General features: G+C 58.8%; 1 protein-coding gene across 5 annotated transcripts in view; it reads right to left on the bottom strand.

The window, feature by feature from the left end:
* The window catches only part of NAV1 (neuron navigator 1), a 207,807-nt gene that overhangs the window by 21,304 nt on the left and 169,709 nt on the right, over positions 1 to 16,794 (bottom strand). For 4 of the 5 annotated variants that reach the window (XM_032628923.1, XM_032628937.1, XM_032628951.1 and 1 more), the window contains 12 exons: positions 11,910 to 12,048; positions 11,166 to 11,463; positions 9,739 to 10,432; positions 8,812 to 9,258; positions 8,138 to 8,179; positions 7,378 to 7,526; positions 5,646 to 5,816; positions 4,603 to 4,655; positions 3,910 to 3,933; positions 3,724 to 3,801; positions 1,059 to 1,142; positions 777 to 888 (listed from right to left, as the gene is read on the bottom strand). In XM_032628923.1, the coding sequence (XP_032484814.1) occupies positions 777 to 888; positions 1,059 to 1,142; positions 3,724 to 3,801; positions 3,910 to 3,933; positions 4,603 to 4,655; positions 5,646 to 5,816; positions 7,378 to 7,526; positions 8,138 to 8,179; positions 8,812 to 9,258; positions 9,739 to 10,432; positions 11,166 to 11,463; positions 11,910 to 12,048 (2,291 nt within the window). The remainder of the gene's footprint in view (positions 1 to 776; positions 889 to 1,058; positions 1,143 to 3,723; positions 3,802 to 3,909; positions 3,934 to 4,602; positions 4,656 to 5,645; positions 5,817 to 7,377; positions 7,527 to 8,137; positions 8,180 to 8,811; positions 9,259 to 9,738; positions 10,433 to 11,165; positions 11,464 to 11,909; positions 12,049 to 16,794) is intronic. The other variant, XM_032628945.1, reaches the window with a different exon arrangement.

The raw sequence follows: 16,794 nt of genomic DNA, 5'->3' as shown, positions 1-16,794 counted from the left end.
ACTGACACGTCACCGTCCCCCGGAGCCCAGAGTTTACACTGGGCTTCGCTCTTGGTGGTACATACTGTGGGTCTGGACAAATGGAGAAGGACACGTATCCCCCATCACCGTATGCTACAGAGTGCTGTCACCGCCCTGCAAATCCTCTGCCTGCCCACCGCCGTTCCCCGCCCCCAGCCCCGAAAGCCACGACCCTGTCACTGTCCCCAGGGTCTCGCCTCTCCCGGAATGTCATACAGTCGGAATCACACAACACGCAGCCTTTCCCGACTGGCTCTTTCACTCAGCAGTGCACCCTTAACACGGTCAGCATCTTCCCGTGGTTTGATTAACTCATTTCTTTATAATGCTGAGTGACATTTCGTGGTCTGGCTATGGCAGTTTATTCATCCTTACGCCTACCGCGGGACATCGGGGTTGCTTCCAAGTTTTGCTGACTGTGAATAAAGCTGCTGTAAACATCCGTGTTTAGGTGTCTGTGGGGACATAACATTTCAGCTCCTTTGGGCAGAGACCAAGGAGCGTGACCGCTGGGCTATACAGCAGGAGTACCTCGCGTTTGTAAGAGGAAAGTGCTATGTTAGCGACTGTCTTCGACAGTCATTTGAGGTCGGAGGTGAGGACCCTCTCCTCTCCCTCACCCTCTGGGGTGGTGGGGTCATGCCCCGCTGCTCCTCGCTGACCGTCCGAGGGCCCCCACCTTCTAGAAACCTGACGTGGAGAGAAATCCTGCAGTAAGCCTCTTTCCAGCCCAGCCCCGTGGCCGGAAGGCCTACCTTTGGGTGTGGCTTCTGAGGCATTGAGGGCCCCCTGAATGACGGCCTGGGCCTCAGAGTTCTTCTTCTTCAGAAAGTCTATGGTTTCCCGTAAGTCCAGCAGCTCAGTGTCCTGAGAGAGAAACGAAGTGGTGTCACGGGTGTGGCTGGGGGACACCTGCTCTGTGCCCGGCCTCTCCAGACCGGATGCGGAGGGCAGGGAATTGGGGCAGGTGGAGGAGCCAGGGCGGCAGGAGGGGGGGCGCCAGCCTGGCCTGTCCACCCCCCGACCCGCGCTCTCACCTTCTCCTCGGCTGTCTCCGCCAGGTGCCGAAGACGGCACGTCATGCTCACCAGGCTCTGCTCAAAGGCCGCCACCAGGTTGGCCTGAAACAAACACGTACGGGGGTTCCCCAGGTGCCTGGGTTTGGGGAAGGGAGGGGACGTCTGTGGGAGGTGGCTAAGCTAACTGCGGGTCTCACAGCGGACCAACTGCGTAGGGGCTCTTACACCTTGCTTCCCTTTCTGGCCCCAAGAACATTCCTGGGGGGCCCAGCGCTTTGAATGATAAAGCGGCACAGACAGCATCAGGGTGGGACAGGTCTTTGGAGACGTCTAGAGATGCGACACCTACTGTTTGCCGAGGTGGGACTGTCCCCTGCTTCCAGGGGGCGTCCCCTCGGGGCCGTCGCTTTATCCTGGTGAAACTTCTCCCCCAGGGCCCCATCACTCCCAGAGAACGGGTTTGGGACAGCTTCCCAGCCCCGCGCCCAGGCGGCCTCCATTCTTCGGTTCTGGCCGCCCTTTCCCTGATCCTGGGGCTGGAGCGGTAGCTTGGGCCACCTCGCGGCAATTCCACAGTCTGGCCACTAGGTGCCGGGCCGGCTCCGCGAGGGGCGCCCAAGGACCTGGTGGGGGGGCAGCAGGAGGAGGGGCAGGAACTCCAGCTCTGCCAGCAGGAAGGCCTGCAGGGAAGGGGGGCGTGCTGAGGCTGGGACCAGAGAGGGGGACGCTCGCCCTGGGACAGTTAACAGCCGCGGTTCGGGGGGAGTAAACTGTGGCCCTTCGAGGGAGGGGCGCACTCCACACACAGCTCTGGGGGCCGGTAACCCCCGCTTCCTGTCGGCCAGTGGTTCTGCCTCCCTGGGGGTCGACCCTAGTGTTCGCCCCCTGTCCCTGACACAGGCTGGAGGCCTCTCTGGTCCAGGCCGGGCTCCTTGGCAGGTCTGTGCCACGATGGGGTTACCTCCACCTGCTGGACTGGGAGCTCCTGCCTTCCTGGCCTTGGGTCACCTCTTATTTGGTCCCTACATCCCTGCCCGTCTATGCCTCCTCGTGAGGGGCCCCGAGACCCCGGCTCCTCGGGGCTTTTCCATGCCGGCCTCTTCCCGTCCGGGGCTCCCTCTCCTCTGGGGGGGGCTGCCGCCCCGCATCCTGTCCCTCCTCTGAGCCTCCCTCACCCCCAGCCCCACGAGGGAGCCTGTATGCCCTCGGGCCTCAAGCGGGGGTCTGGAGAAAGGCTAGCATGTGGCAGGGGGAAGGCATCCAGGCTGTGCCCAGCGTGGGCAGCTGGCGAGTCCCGGTGAACAGGACACAAGGTCTGGAATCGGGGGACCCTGAGAACAGCAGAGAGCCTTCCAGAATCCAGGACTCTGACCCTCCGCGAAAGCCTGTCTCCAAAATTCAGGACCGTCGTGTCTAAGCGTTCAGTTCTCCTCTCTCAGCCAAAGGGAACTTCCTGTTCTGAGAGAGTCACCTTCTCAATTCACTCTCTTGGCTCTGGTCCACAATGGACAGCACGACACTGACAGGGTGTAAATGAGTCAGACGATCTCCTGCTCTCTGACACCCCTCCCCCGCTGCCGTCTCCCAGACATGAATTTCCAGGGCTCTGCCGGACGGGATGGCCTTGGGTGAGGCGCCAGGGACAGAAGAGATGGGTCTTGTTTCCATTACGATTCTTATGGGTCCCCGGTTGTGGGGAAAAGGCTTGATACGAGCTTCGTGCAAGCCAGTAAGAAAACAACGGACCGACTGAGAGTTTGGAAAAGAGAATAAAAAGAACAAAGAGAACAACCAGTGTGGTGAGGACACCGCTGCCCAAATGTACTGGAAACACGCAAAACCGCGGTGCCGGGTCTTCTACCTGATTCCAGTGAGATCCAGGCCTGACAGCTGGGCTCCCCAGAGAGGAAGGGAAGAGAAAAAAACCAGCAAGGACTGCGGAAATTGCAGACATGGTTACTTTGTGCAAACACTTGGAAAGCTCCGCAGATCCGGCTCAGCTGTTGTTTACAGCTTTGGGGGAAAATGGCTCTTATGTTCTCTGTTTGCAGCTCGGTCGCTGGGGAGAGGCTTCTGCAGCCTAGTTTGGGGGGCAGCTTCGTTTCTCCCCATCTCACAGGGTGGAAAAACCGAGGCCACGAGAAACGCTTTCTAAGCGGATGTACTCTGGGCAGGCTGAGGGTGGCGACAAGAATGCGGGCTCCCCAGCTAAGCTCAGGGGCCCCAGAAGACAAGGCAGCTGTGGCCGAGGAGCCAGAGCCCGGGCTGGCCTCCTAAGAGCGTTGCTGTTCCCAGGTGGGGTCCCACTACCCAGCTGTGCGCCTGCCCAGCGACGGGGTGAACAAAGTCACGGGCAGCGGCAGAGGGTTCCCAGGGATCTATAATTCTGATCCGTGACTATTCCTGTCCATGGCCAGGGGCAAGGCTGTTCCCACCTCCACGCAGAACCACTGATAGAAACCCTTTTCTCTTTCTCTAGGGGCTTCACAGGCCGTCGGACGGGCGCTCGTCCGTACCCATGAATTGGGGTGGGGGTGCAAATGGCTCCTTAGAGAGATCCCGACTCGGAGGAGGCTGGTCCCCAGGTCCCCCGCTGCCTGGAATCAAAGCCCACGGGACACCTCACGAACTCATCTAGTTTGGGCCCAGACAGCTGCCCGGCTGTCCCCTCCCCGGCACTCACGTTGGCGGAGAGCTGCGACGTCAAGGTGGCTACTTTCTCCTGGGATGACTCCAGTGCCCTGCGAAGCTTCCGGATTTGCTGTGAAGGAGACGGAGATGCACTTACGGTGGCAGAAGAGGTGTAAGGCTCGCAAGGAAGTGGGGTGCAGGGGTGTTAGGAGGCCGGGGCGAAGGCTGGGGACCCTACCTCAGACTGCATCCTCTCCTCAGCCTGGTGAAGGAGCACAGAAGTGGGGTGGGGAGAGAGAGAGAGAGAGAGAAAGAGAGAGAGAAGGCCGTTACTACGGAGGCAAAGGCAGCGCGCAGAACTCAAGGAAGCGAGATGCAGAAGCGCCAAGAGGCTGAAGCCCTGTGGCCGGGCCTGGCTCTTCACGGGGTGGGCTCAGACCCCAGACCACGGTCCAATAAGGCACACCTCTGAAGCAGAGGTCACAGCCATCTCTGCCATTGCCAAGAAGGCTAGGAAATGAAACTGCTGGTCTGAGGACTAACCCTGTCGCCACCAACTTGAAGGAGTAAAGCATTAGGGGCAGAACGAACCTGAGGACCAGCTTACGCCTCACGGGCAGACGCGGGCCCAGGGCCCACGAGGAACACGCGGCAGATTCTGCACACAGAGAGGGTTCTGGGGTCCCTGAGCGCGGCCCACCCTCCCGGGCACAGAACGCCTCCACGACCAGGGGATTCTCCGTTTTTCAAAGGAGGCACAAAAGGCGCCAGGGTCGCTCAGGGATTGGCGGTGAGGCCGGAAGGACCACTGAAGTCTAGAAGCGCCCACTTCGTGCCCTAAGCTCCAGGGGCCCCCACCTCGCCCCGCCCCGCCCCCAGGAGGGTCCAGGGCGCAATTTGGTGCGGGGGGGTGGAGAAGCGAGGCTCTTACTGAGGAGTAGGTGGAAGAGGCACTGGAGGCCAAGGACAGCACTGAGCCGTGAACTGCAAGAGAAGCAGAACGCAAAGGGTTAGCAGAGCGCTCGGCCGGGGAACCCGGAGGGCGGTTCCCGGGAGGAGTGCTAAGGCAGGGGTTCGGGTTCTGATCCTGGAGCAGAGAGGGAGAACAGAACAGAGGACGCGGCTGTCTGCCCCTCCGAGGACTCGAGTTCCGGGCAGAGCTGGCCTGCCCCCTCCGGCCCGTGCTCTCGGACAGCCGGGCCGAGGGCCCTGTGCTTGGCCTGCCCCTCCGAGGGCGCAGGGGTCCGGGAGAGAAGATGCTCCCGGGCACGGGTCACCGCCTCCCCCATCAGGAAAGCACTGTCGCTGCTGAGGAGGAGGCGGTTCTCATCAGAGCTGCTCAGAACGAATCGCGATTCTGCCTGTGCCCCCTCACCGCAGCGGGGACCGTTCAGGTGCAAGAGGTCTCCAAGTGCAAGACACTCGTTCTGATTCTTCATGAACGACAGCCCTACTGAGAGAACTGGAGCAGGTCGGCAAGGAAAGCCCCCGGGATGAGCGTCCTGACGTCACCAAGTCTCACCCCCAGAAAGCCGGGCTCCAGCTCTGACCACCACGCCCCGAGGGCGGCCCTTGAAGCCGGTCTTCGGAACGTTCTCGAAAGAGGGATGAGATGCCTAATTCTCGTAAGGCTTTAAGAGCTACCTCTGCGTCCCCGTAAGCGGTCCTGTCCTCTGATGACTGGGGGGATGGGAGGACGGTGGCGGCGTGCTCCGAGGGCGTCGTCCAAATAAGCCTTCCACGCTGCCTCCCCTCCCCCGCCCCCAGGAGAGGCTCCATCCCAAAGCCCCAGGGCTAGACGGTGCCACCCAAGGTTTCTGGGCCCCCAGACCCTTCAAAGGGATGGGAAGAGAGAGCTGAAATGGCCCAACTGGCTGTTCCGTGAGGCAGACACGTGCGCGGTGGCGGCAGCGGTGCGCGAGGGGCCCCAGCAGAGCTGGGATGAGCGTGAACCGCGCTGGCATGAAGTCTCACCGTCGTCCGTGGGGTCTCGGAAGGATCCTGACCGGATCATCCCCTTGGGTCTCTCGGCCAGGGACAGGGTGCTCCCCATTTGGGAGCCGCTGTACAGCGCGAAGGCCGCCTCGTGGGTGGGGATGCTGTTGGAGCGGGTGATTCTTGGCGTGGTGGCCGCAGTGGGACTCACTGGAAGGACAGAGGGGGGGACAGGAGAGGGAGGGGAGGGCGGGAGAAGAGGCAGGGGCATCAGCTTTGGGCCCCGGGGGCGGGGCGCCAGGAGCAGAGGCGGATGGAGGGGCAGAGAGGAGGCCGGCGGGCGGCGGGTGTGCAGGCGGCCGTGCCTGGGAGAGCAAAGCCCTACGAGGAGGACCCTGCGTCTGAGCCAGGGGCGAAGAGCGAGGCCTGTTTGAACGCCCTTCCCTCGGGCCTGTCTGCCCGGAGAGGTTGCTTCCGAGGGTCAGGCTGGGGGCCTGGCAGCTTTTCTGAAACCTTCGCTTCACTTGGATGTGCCGATGAAAACGGGGTGTCGTGTTTCTCTAACACACAACTGGCTGCCGGGGAGGCCTGAGAGTTCAGAGCAAGGCTCAGATCCGAGTGACGAAGAGAACCAGCGAGAGGCAGGGCTCAGGCTGTGGGGCGCACGGCCGGGCACCACGGAGGGGAGCGGCACTCCCCAGAAACACGGCCGGTGCCCAGCATGACCCTGGCTGGAAGGCCAGAGTCGGTGAGCGTGTCCCGGAGGCTGTGCATCCCTGCTGGCCCGCAGCCCCGCCCCCTCGGCCCCTGCCTCTCGGCGTGCATGCTTGGGAGGAGGGGGTGCTCCTTGGACACTCCGTGGACGTCCAGTCTCCGGGAAGACCCGAGAAGAAGACAACCCCACCTCTCCCGGGGCCCTTCGGCGTGTGTGAGGTGACGATCGTGGCTTGGCCCGGCCCCTCATCCCCCTGCGTGGTCTCCGTGGAGACGGACAGCAAGCTGGCCCCGCCCTCGTTTTAATGGCTCTCAGGGACCAGATGACCTTCCCTTTAGCATCGCGCCCTTCTCTAGCAAGATGACCCCGACTCCTAGTTTCCCCAGATTCCCCAGTCGTCCCACAGGCGTGTCACAGGTCTGCAGGTTTTGCTTACTGCCTTCCTTCGCTCCGCTGAAAGAGGCAGTGGATTTGGAGACGCAGGAAGGAAGCAACAGGCCAGCCCGGGCACTGTCCTCAAGGGCCCCCGGCACTCGGCGCCCCAGGAAGCAGGGCCGTGAGCCCCGGCCTTCGCCCCTCCCGTCTCTGAAGCAGAGTCGCCTCCTCCCGACAAGCTTCCCCTTCTCCTCAGACACCAGGAAAGGAGAGGCCAGCACGCGTCTCCCTCAGCCCTGCCTCTAGGATCGGACGGTCCCGGCTCTGGGGCAGACCCACCGCTGCACTCGACCGCTCACCCCCTGCCTCCCCAGCTGCCCAACGCTGTATCGGGCGCTGGGTGCGGCGGCCCCCTTCTGGCTGCACCGGGTTTTGCTCTGGGCCTCCCTTACGGCTCCTCCACGCCAACAGGCAGACTCTGATGCTGCAAGGACCCCACAGCCTGGGCCCAGGGGCCACGTCTCAGGTCAGGGTCTGGCGCACTCGGCCGTGCGTCTCACGATGGATGCGTGAACTGAGACCCGTGAGCCGGCCGCCACGGCACGAACCAAGTATGGGGTGAAACCCAAGGCCCCGCTGCCCTGCCTGCCCCCCGGCACGGCGGTGACTGCGGACACTGACCTATGGTGGTGAGCTGGCCCTTGGTGCTCAGGGACATGGACAGCGCAGGGGGCGACGGCAGCTCTGGCTGGTCGTCGGACTCGGGTGGCCCCCCGATGCTGTGGGAGTGTCGCCACTCCTTGGCCTCCTCCTGGGGCTGCAGCTGGTACCTGCGGGCGGCAGCCGACAGCTCGGTCAGCCGACAGCTCCACCTGAGCTCAGAGGTGAGCTCCAAAAGCAGGACGAGGAGGTGGGAGCCGTCGGGGCTGACTACGGGGGGTGCGGAGGGAAGCAGCATCCTCCCGGACCTCAGGAGGGGCGGAAGGGCTGGGGACGCCCCTGCGGGGCTGCCCGAGCTAGGCCGAGATGACGGAGGCCCGGGACAGAGCTCGGCGTTCGAACCTCCCAGCAGCAGGAATCACCGGACTGCAGGACCTACTGCCCACCTGAGTGGCCAGAGGTGGCCCGCTCTCCCTCAGGTTTGCGGGGGGGTGTTCTGGCGGGACTGGGGCAGACAGCACAGGCTGGAGCAGGGAAGTGCATGAGTCCCACGTGCAAGCCTGTCTCTCCTCTGTCACCAGAGCCCCGGCTACAAGGTGACGCACACACAACAGTGTGCCTGGGTGGGCGCCTGGGAGGACGTATGGGAACCAGGTACACGTGACCGGCCGAAAGGGGCACCGCATGCGTGACTGGAGCCTGGGACGGGGCGAGTTACGTTTTTTCATACAGACCAGGAGCCCCAGGTATAGGAAAGAAAAATACACGTAAGGGTTATTACCTGAGCCCCTTCTTGGGAAGAGTATTCCGATCCCGCTGATTACTGTGGAGGAAAAAAAGAGAAGCATGTGGGTCCATCTTAGGAACTAGAGTTTGGGACCAGAGGTTTGACGGATGGAACACCGGGACCCAGGGCATCCGGCTGTGAGTCCCCCATCTCCATAAACAAAGGGGAGGTCAGCCACAGCCGCCTCTGGGCTCACAATTTGAGAAATTTATGTGAGATGTTTGATGTTTTTCTCTGATTAGCTTCCCACTCCCCCCGCCCCCTCCCCGGCAACCAGGGATTGAACCCGAGCCCTGGGCAGTGAAAGCGTGGAGTCCTAACCACTGGACCGCCAGGGAATTCCCTCTGATTCGCTTTTTAAAGATCATACTGTGGTAGATGAAAACCAGGATGTGACATAATAGGGGTGATCTGGGGCCAATGATTAGGAAGCAGAAGCTTCGGATGGCAGGTTAAACCAGGCACGAGGGCTCGGGGAAGTCACTGAACGTCTGTGTACTGGTTCCTCATGTAGCAGGCGAGAATCAGAATTTATACACAGACTGTTCCCTAAGAGTTGCTGAGAAGCAGAGGAGGTTACGTAATGTACACACAAATGTCGACAGAGCAGCGGTCAAGCAGGCCCGGAGGCAGGGGCGGGCTCAGCGGGCTCGGCCCCGCCCACCCACCTGTCCAGCTGCCCAGTCCTGGGGCTTCCACTCCAGGTCAGCTCTTCAGCGTCCTCCTCTGCGGGGGGGGCGGCGGGGGGCGCGGGGGCCACGGGGACAGGGGCGCTGCTGGGGAAGGTGCCAGGCAGGCTCATGGGCATCTGGAGGGACTCCATGCTCCTGTGCAGGCCCGAGAGCTTGGGGTACATGCGGGTCTCTTTGGGGACGCCGAAACTGCTCATGAGCTCCAGGCCCTGGGAGAAGCTGGCGGAGTTGATGTTGAGGATGGGGGCTGGGCTGGGGCTGAAGCAAGAAGGGAGGGGACCCCCGGCGGCTGGGCCCGGAGTGTGCAGATCTGGGACCTTCGGCGCATGGGCGTCAGCGGACGCAGGGAGATCCAGGCTGTTGGAGTTGACCTTGTCCAGATTGGCTAGGGAGGGTGGCTTGACAAAGCTCTTAGCCGTGGCCCTGAGAGAAGTGACGATAAAACAGGACATTCAGGATCACGCAGTTAGAGAAACAACAGGCAGGTGGGATCTCAGCCAAATCCTGGTCCTGTTTCCTCACTTTTGGGCTCTTTGGAAAGCACAGGGGGCTTCTCTCAATGCCATTGGAAAATACGGGGGGAGGAAATCTGACCTGGGCACCATCCAGTCTTAACGAGGGGACAGCACACGCACAAGGGAGACAAGGGTGGGTTTACGCACAAATGGACGTGTGTGTGTGAGAAAATAAAACAGCAAAACCACCCAGGCAAGAGCTCGGAGAGGCTCAGAGCACATCGGGGGGCACCGAGAACAGCTCCGAAAGACGGAAGAGGCACCCGGCACCCGGGGAACAGGGGGGAGGCCCAGGGGCAGCAGGGAACAGTCCACCCCGTCTAAGGAGCGCCGGGACCCTGGGAGGATGCTGGGAGGGCAGACAGGAGGAAGCGCCCAGCCTGGGTACCTGAGGGGGGTTGGCGGCAGCTCTGCCAACTTGGGGGCCGGGGGGTGGCTCGCTTGGCCCTTGGGCGTGCTCTCCGGGGAGCCCATGCTCTTCAGGGACACGCTGTCTGGGTCCAGGGCCACGGCCTTGGCCTTGGCCTTCTCCTTCTCCCGGTCCGTCTGGTTGACGGGGGCTGGGGTGGCCCGCCCGCCGGCCCCCTTGGAGGGCTCCTTCAGCCTGGAGGGCGTCAGGCTGCCCTGCCTGGTGCTGAGGAGGCTGGGGTCGATGCTGCTGCTCACGGGCCGGGGGCCGGCCCGCCCGCCGGTCACGCTCATGGAGCTGGACTTGGCCGGTCGGGGCAGGCTGCGGTACTGGATGTTGGAACGGGCGCCCGGAGCCAGGAAGCCGGGCTCCGCGCCGTTGGGCACGTCCAGGCTGGTCTTGCGTCCGTTCGCCGGCTTGACGGGGATGCCCGAGGTCTTCTGGGCCTTGCCGAGCGTGGCCGAGCCCCCGGCCTGCACGACGGTGGCCGTGCCTGTGGCGGGAGGGGGCTTCTTGTAGCCGAAGGACCCCGACGTGGATGGGCGCGCGATGCCCGAGGGAGGCTTCTTGGCGTCACCCAGGCGGTCGCGGCCGGCGTCCGAGGAGGAGCGCTGCAGGCCGGCGCTCTTCACCGCCAGCTTGCCCTTGTCGGTGGCCTTGCCCTCGGGTTTGCCTGCGGAGGGCGGGCAGGAGTGAGCGCTGAGACCACCGTCTCTGGCCGCAGGAGGAGGGGCGCCGTGGGCGGGCGAGCGGGAGCCCGGCAGGCTGAGGACCCTTCTCGCCAGAGGGGAGGGGACTCCGGGTGGGACTGGCCTCAGATTGATTGTTGTTTTCCGCCCCCAGGGTAGGGTGTCCCATTTTGGTTGCAACGGCAGAGGCGATCACAAAGATGATCAAGAAGGAATGACGTCTAACGCTGGTCCAGGGAGGGAAGGTGGGGGAAGCAAAGGGACGGGACTCAGCTGTGTCTGCCGGTGGTTAGGGACTAGAGGGGGCCTGACGGAGGCCGCGGGTCACCACGGAGCCACTCTGGGAGCGGCGTGATTCTGACAGTGTGCCAGGACCTCCCCGGGTTGGCAACCAAGCCCTCAGGAAGACAAGGGCATCACCCGCGTGTCCCAGGAGAGGAGACGGAACCACTGGACGGTGTGAGGCAGGTCAGGCCAGGCTCCCCGCTCCTCTACACCTGGGCCTAGGCTTTAAGCACGTGGCATTTGTATGCCCACATCTGCACGACGGACATCGTACTGCCCGTCTTCCCTGACTCGGGATGGCCTGGAGGCTAGGGTGGGCAGCGCGTGGAAGCGGCGTGCGGGCTGGCCGTCTCCCAAGGGTTAACGGCTGTGAGGAAGCCAGGGAAGCAGGACTTGGCCCTGGGCCCCCCGGTCCCTCGTCACTCGGCTCACCTGCGACCTTGAGGGCGCTCTGGGCCGTGTGAGTGATGGGGGAGGTGACGGCCACCGGCGGGGTCTTGCCCTTCTTCAGGGACCCGGGGTGCCCCAGGGTGACGGGCTTCTTCAGTTCCCCAACCTTGGATGGGTCGTCGCAGCTCTCGGGCCGCTCCCGCCGCCACTTGGCCGCCCCGGGCTCCATCTTCAGGCTGCCGCTGTCGTACTCCAGTTTTCTGGGGGCCTTTTCCTCCGACTCACTGAACCAGTTCAGCGCGCTCTCTGCCAGCGAGCGCTTCTCGGAGTCCGTGCGCAGCTGGAGACGAGAGAAGGCAGAGTGGACGCTCAGGTGGGGAAGGGGGGACTGGGTGGAGAGAGGGACTTTGGCTGCCGGGTGGCCCGACTCTTCCAGAGCAGACAGTGAACCAGCCTTCCGCCCGCACCTCCAGGCTGTCAGAGGACAGCACACAGATCCCGGGCTTCTCTTCCTCTCCAGGTGGGACAGCACTTACGGGCATCCCTCCGAACTGGCGTGGGCGCTCGATAGAGGCCCGCCCGCCAGGACGGCAGCTCACGCCTTAGGTGACTGCCCGGCAGCTAGGGATTTCTTTCCACCAGCTCAAGAAGGACTTGGCCAAGGGCACGTGGGAACCAATCCCACGGAGCAGGTGAGCGGACGTGCCACCCTGCGCGCAGGCACGGCCCGGTCTGCCCCGTGGTTCTCTTGCAGAAGGCGGCCTAGGCATCTGTACTCGCACGTACCACTATAGTCGAGTTCCTGCGAGATGCCGTCGGCGTGGTGGGCAGGGAGTTGAGTGAGGAGCTGGCGTTGAACTCTTCCGAGCTGAGGTTGTCAGAGGCATCACTGAGCCCGCTGCTGATGGAGCTGCTCTCATCCCAGCTGCGGGACAGGAGAGAAAGGTTAGCAGTCAAGACAGAAGCCACGGCGAGAAATAAAGTTCCCATGATGAGAGCAGGATGGCTGTACTCCAGCATACAGACCGGCCAGAAGGGGAAAAGCGTGGGGGTTAGTCCTGGGTTTGCCAGCAACGCAAAGAGTGATTTAAACTTCCTTGTAATTTGGTGATGCCCTTTCATAAAAGGAAGGGACTACACAGGGAGCTCTACTCAACGCTCCGTAATAACCTATGTGGGAAAAGAATAGGAAAAAGAAAAGATATACGTGTTAGACATACACTGAATCAAGTTGCCTTACAGCTAAAACAAGAAACAACGTTGTAAATCCACTATACTCCAACATATAATAAACATTAAATTTAAATTAAAAGAAAAAGAAGGGACTAGCTTTATCTGGTCAAGGAAGACGTTATATCTCCTTAACAGAAAGGTGTATTATAGAGACAAGGTAATTCTTGGATGGACCTCATCACACAAACCCCATTTCCCGTCCCTATAAATAGCCTCCATTCTTAGAATTACTGTATCTTTATCTCTAGATGTGTTCTCTAGGTATTTCCCCTCCCTTTTCTGAATTTTTCCACACCTGATAACCAGGGCCGGAAAAAGACTGATCTTTTCTAGAGCCGCTTAGACCTGTCACTCCTCACTGCCCCCCTCTTTATCGGGTTCACCCCATCCTGGGACCGGGTCCCGCTGCTTAAGAGCGTGTACCACTCTTCTGGTGAGTGAACCCACTTTAGGTGCCGTGGCCAAGCAGAGGGGCCAAACGTGTGCTGAATGGTTTCATTTCTCTGCCAATTGCTCGGAATATCAGACTTGTGGTGCCTGGGAGAGACTGTCGTTTAAACATCTGTCTGTACGTCTTTATATCGAGAACCCTGGTCCGTATATTCAGAGAGCCTGACACAGCCTCGGTCACTCTCCCACGGTCGCTTGGCTATTGATTTTTCTGTTTGACAAGTTTCTCAGTCAGAACGTTTATTCTTAACATCTGAACGAAATGCCTTCTCCTCCACCGTTCATCTCCTCTTGGACCACCCGTGCTTTTGCTATCGCAAGTTTCTTTTTGTTCACACGTTATTTTCAAAGCCCAACTTCCATCCCCTACAACTGTTTTTCAAAGGTCCCATTGCCCAAGCCTTTCCCCGTTTCTATCTCTTCCTTCTGGACACTAAAAAGTTCTTCAGAAATTCCGTGTTCAGTTTTAGAGCCTCAAACCGAACACGGGACTTTAGGAAGACGTTAGTAATTCCGTGGGAATTATCTCTAAACCCTCCCATCCGCGTCCACAGTGAGTTTGCTTGTCAGCTTCACGTGTGTGCTGAAGTGGCTTAAGATGTTTTCCGTGAATTAGCTGGTATCTGGGAAACGTCTCCCTTTAGATTTATTTTGAGTTTCGTATCATGGAACAAAAATCAGACACACAAGTCATCTAAGTGCTTGGCCCAGATTTCAGCTGGCCTCCGTCTGATTTATTTGCTGGGAATAGGAAAGTGGGTGGTTTGGACGTTTGGCTGTTGCTCTGCAGGGATTTATCCAAATACATTGAGAAAGGGCAAAGAAAGCATGGGGATTAGACTACAGACTGAGCTAGACGTTATTACTGTGAAATACGGCCATTATTAAACGACAATCCACCTCTTCTCCCCCAACTTGTGACACATATTAAATCTCACATTTGTCCTGGGCTAAAATAACACCTCCCCCCAACCCCATATTGTAGAGAACACATACTGAGCAGGAAAGATCAATTCTGGTTTTACGATCCTCTCATCCTATCAGCTCTCCTGGGTCAAGACAAGATCTCTGACAAACAATTTCCAGCGGGTCAAATACACAAGAAGCCTGCCCTTGCGCAGAGATTAATTACGGGTAATCGAGGCCTTGGGGCAGAGAAAACGCCTATGGACAAGAGGACTTTGCAGTCCACCGACCCCGAAGAAACCCTTCCTTTGCTCTGCATTGACGGAGAGAGGGGTGTTTATCTTCTCAGAGACTCAGTTCCTCCTGGCCCCAAAGACCTCCCCTCCCAAATCACAGACTTTCTCCTGTAGTAAGAGAGTTCCAGCCTAATTACTGGGCAAGGTTGACTACAGGATCTGAAGGTTTCCTTCAATTTTTCCACGGACTGGGGGCAGGGCGGGGGCATGGCTCAGGAAATAATGCGAGCCACGGGGAGTCATGGGGAGCGCCAGGTGAAGCTTTGCTCCCTCACCTCCTGCTGTGTGGCCCGCTTCCTAACAATACCGGTCCTTGGCCCCAGGGGTTGGGGACCCCTGACCTAGAGAAATTCCTTTGCAGGTTCTGAACAGAAGGAAAACTCTGTCGTCAGGACTGAAGGGTTAAGCATGTCCATTGGAGGGAGCATATTTTCTTTCTTAAAAGAAAAATTACACAAGTAATATAGGCTCTGGTCAAGACTCAAACATTATGTAAAAATATAAAGGGAAAAAGGAAAAACGCCCCTTTTCTGCCCTCCCACTTTGACTTCTAGGGTAACCACGGGTAATGGTTTTTGTGCTTCCTTCAGATCACCCCCACGCGGCCCCCTGTCCGCAGCTGTCTGCCCTCTGCATCGGGGACCACACCCCACCCTCTGGAGGCTCTTAAGTTGGAAACTCAGGCCTCCTCTGTGTTGGTTTATTCTTGTTTTAGTGAACTACCTCTTCCAGTAGGCTCCTGGAGAAGGGTGCTTGGGAAGCAAACTTTATAAGATCTGACACCTTATAAAATGTCATTATGCTATTTTACGTGGGAGATTTTGGCCAGGCATTGAATCCTTTCAGAATGCAAAAGCATTGCTCCATTGCCTAGCCTCTACTGTTGCCATTCTGATTCCTTGTCCCTAGAATGTGACCTGTTTCTTTGTTTCCTTTCTGGAAACGTTTAGCATCTTCCCGGGTGTTATAACGTATCATTAATGACTCTATTTTTGGGGCAGTGGCCTCAATTTTATCTTCCATTGCCTCCATTTCTGCGACCATTTTTCATTTCCAAGGGTACCTTTGAAAACACCACATCGATCTTTCTCTCAAGGACACAACCTCTTCTTTTAACTCTCAGAGACATTCATTCACTCATTCATTCGGAGAGGCAGGTTTACAATCTCTTTGCCTAGTTTCTAGCTCCAAGTTGCTTTTTTCTGTTTGTACTGGGAGACTTCTATGTTACACACCTTCTCGCATCTCTGACGACCCTTGGCTTAAGTTTGCTCATCTGTAAGACTGGGATCCTCATCGTAAGTTCTTTGGAAGCTCTGTGTACACAGGTAGGACTTGTCAGCGATGGCGTCAGTATAGGGAGATGCAATGGGACTGATTCATGTAAGTTTCTTCTCTGGGGCTGCTCAGATTTCCTAGAGATGAATCTCCCACCCTCCTGCCTGGAGGGAATGAGACCTGTGTGCTGAGAGCTGAGCTGGGGAAGGTCCTGGGGGGTCTCAACATTCAATATGCGAAGTTTCACTCAATACTGGCTCAAAATCTAAGCCTTCACTGTGCCAGGAGCCCACGAGTGCAGAGAGCCCTGTTCTATTCTCTCCAGAGTTTCCAGCCTTCTGTCGACTAGGGGAACGGCCGTAGCCTTCCTAGGAGGAGGGGATCTGAGAGTCTGAGGGTTTCTTACATAAATTTCCAACCAGTCCTCCTGTTTTTAGTTTCACCTCTTCCCCCTCTAAAGGTACCTGATGTCACCAAGTCAGCAAGCTTTTTAAGGGTCCTGGGATACAAACAGAGGTGCTGCACAGTTGTCCCCACTGTGGGCTTAGGACTCGCCTTCGAGCTGATAAAGCAGTTCACACCTGCCATTCTGATTCCAGCTTCCCCGGATGCAGCTCCTGTCTCTCCCTCGAGTCTTTGTCCTTGTGGCTTTATGATTAAAACAAAATCCCAGGGCTTCTCTGGTGGCGCAGTGGTTGGGAGGCCGCCTGCCGATGCAGGGGACGCGGGTTCGTGCCCCGGTCCGGGAAGATCCCACATGCCGCGGAGCGGCTGGGCCCCGTGAGCCATGGCCGCTGAGCCTGCGCGTCCGGAGCCTGTGCTCCGCAACGGGAGGGGCCACAGCAGTGAGAGGCCCGCGTACCGCAAAAAACCCCCCACAAAAAACAAAACAAACAAAACAAAACGAAAGATCGTTCAGGATTTTCCGTAGCATCTTATGGAAAAACCTGAATGAACTTCTTGGACAGCCTCACACTACCGGCCTGTCCATCTTTTCTTCCTTTACGTTTCTCCTGCTTTTGCTCCGGTTCAGAGCCTAACGACCTCTCGGCTGAAGCCCTGTGAAAGGCTTCCATCCCCCCCACTGTCAACAGAGTTTCCCCTCCTTCCAGTACACACTGAGTATCATCAGAAGCCCGACCCAGCACGTCCCCAAACCTTCATTAGCTCCTCGCTGCTGAGACAATCGAATCAAAACTCTACATCCCGCTGTTGCAGACCGTCCGTGAGCCATCGTGAGCGTATAGCGTATGACAGCACGGATAAATGTCGTAGCCAGGGACTGTGCCCCTCATACAGTGTCTGTACACGACGGGCAGACTTGAGTTCCTGGCTTGTGAAAGCAGGGATGCGCAAACTCAGAGAAGGGGTTACGATCTGGAAATGCTACATGGCTGTTCTCTAAGAATGACTGGTAGTTTATTTCCAAAGAATCCTCACTTCAGTGGGAATTGATAAACTTTCTTTAAGCAGATCTCTGCTTAAATTCTCCGTCTATTCAAGAATGT

This window comes from Phocoena sinus, chromosome 1, assembly GCF_008692025.1.
Source record: "Phocoena sinus isolate mPhoSin1 chromosome 1, mPhoSin1.pri, whole genome shotgun sequence".
In the NCBI taxonomy this organism is placed as follows: domain Eukaryota; kingdom Metazoa; phylum Chordata; class Mammalia; order Artiodactyla; family Phocoenidae; genus Phocoena; species Phocoena sinus.
Note: the sequence above shows the minus strand (reverse complement) of the source record. Positions and strands in the feature narration are given on the sequence as shown.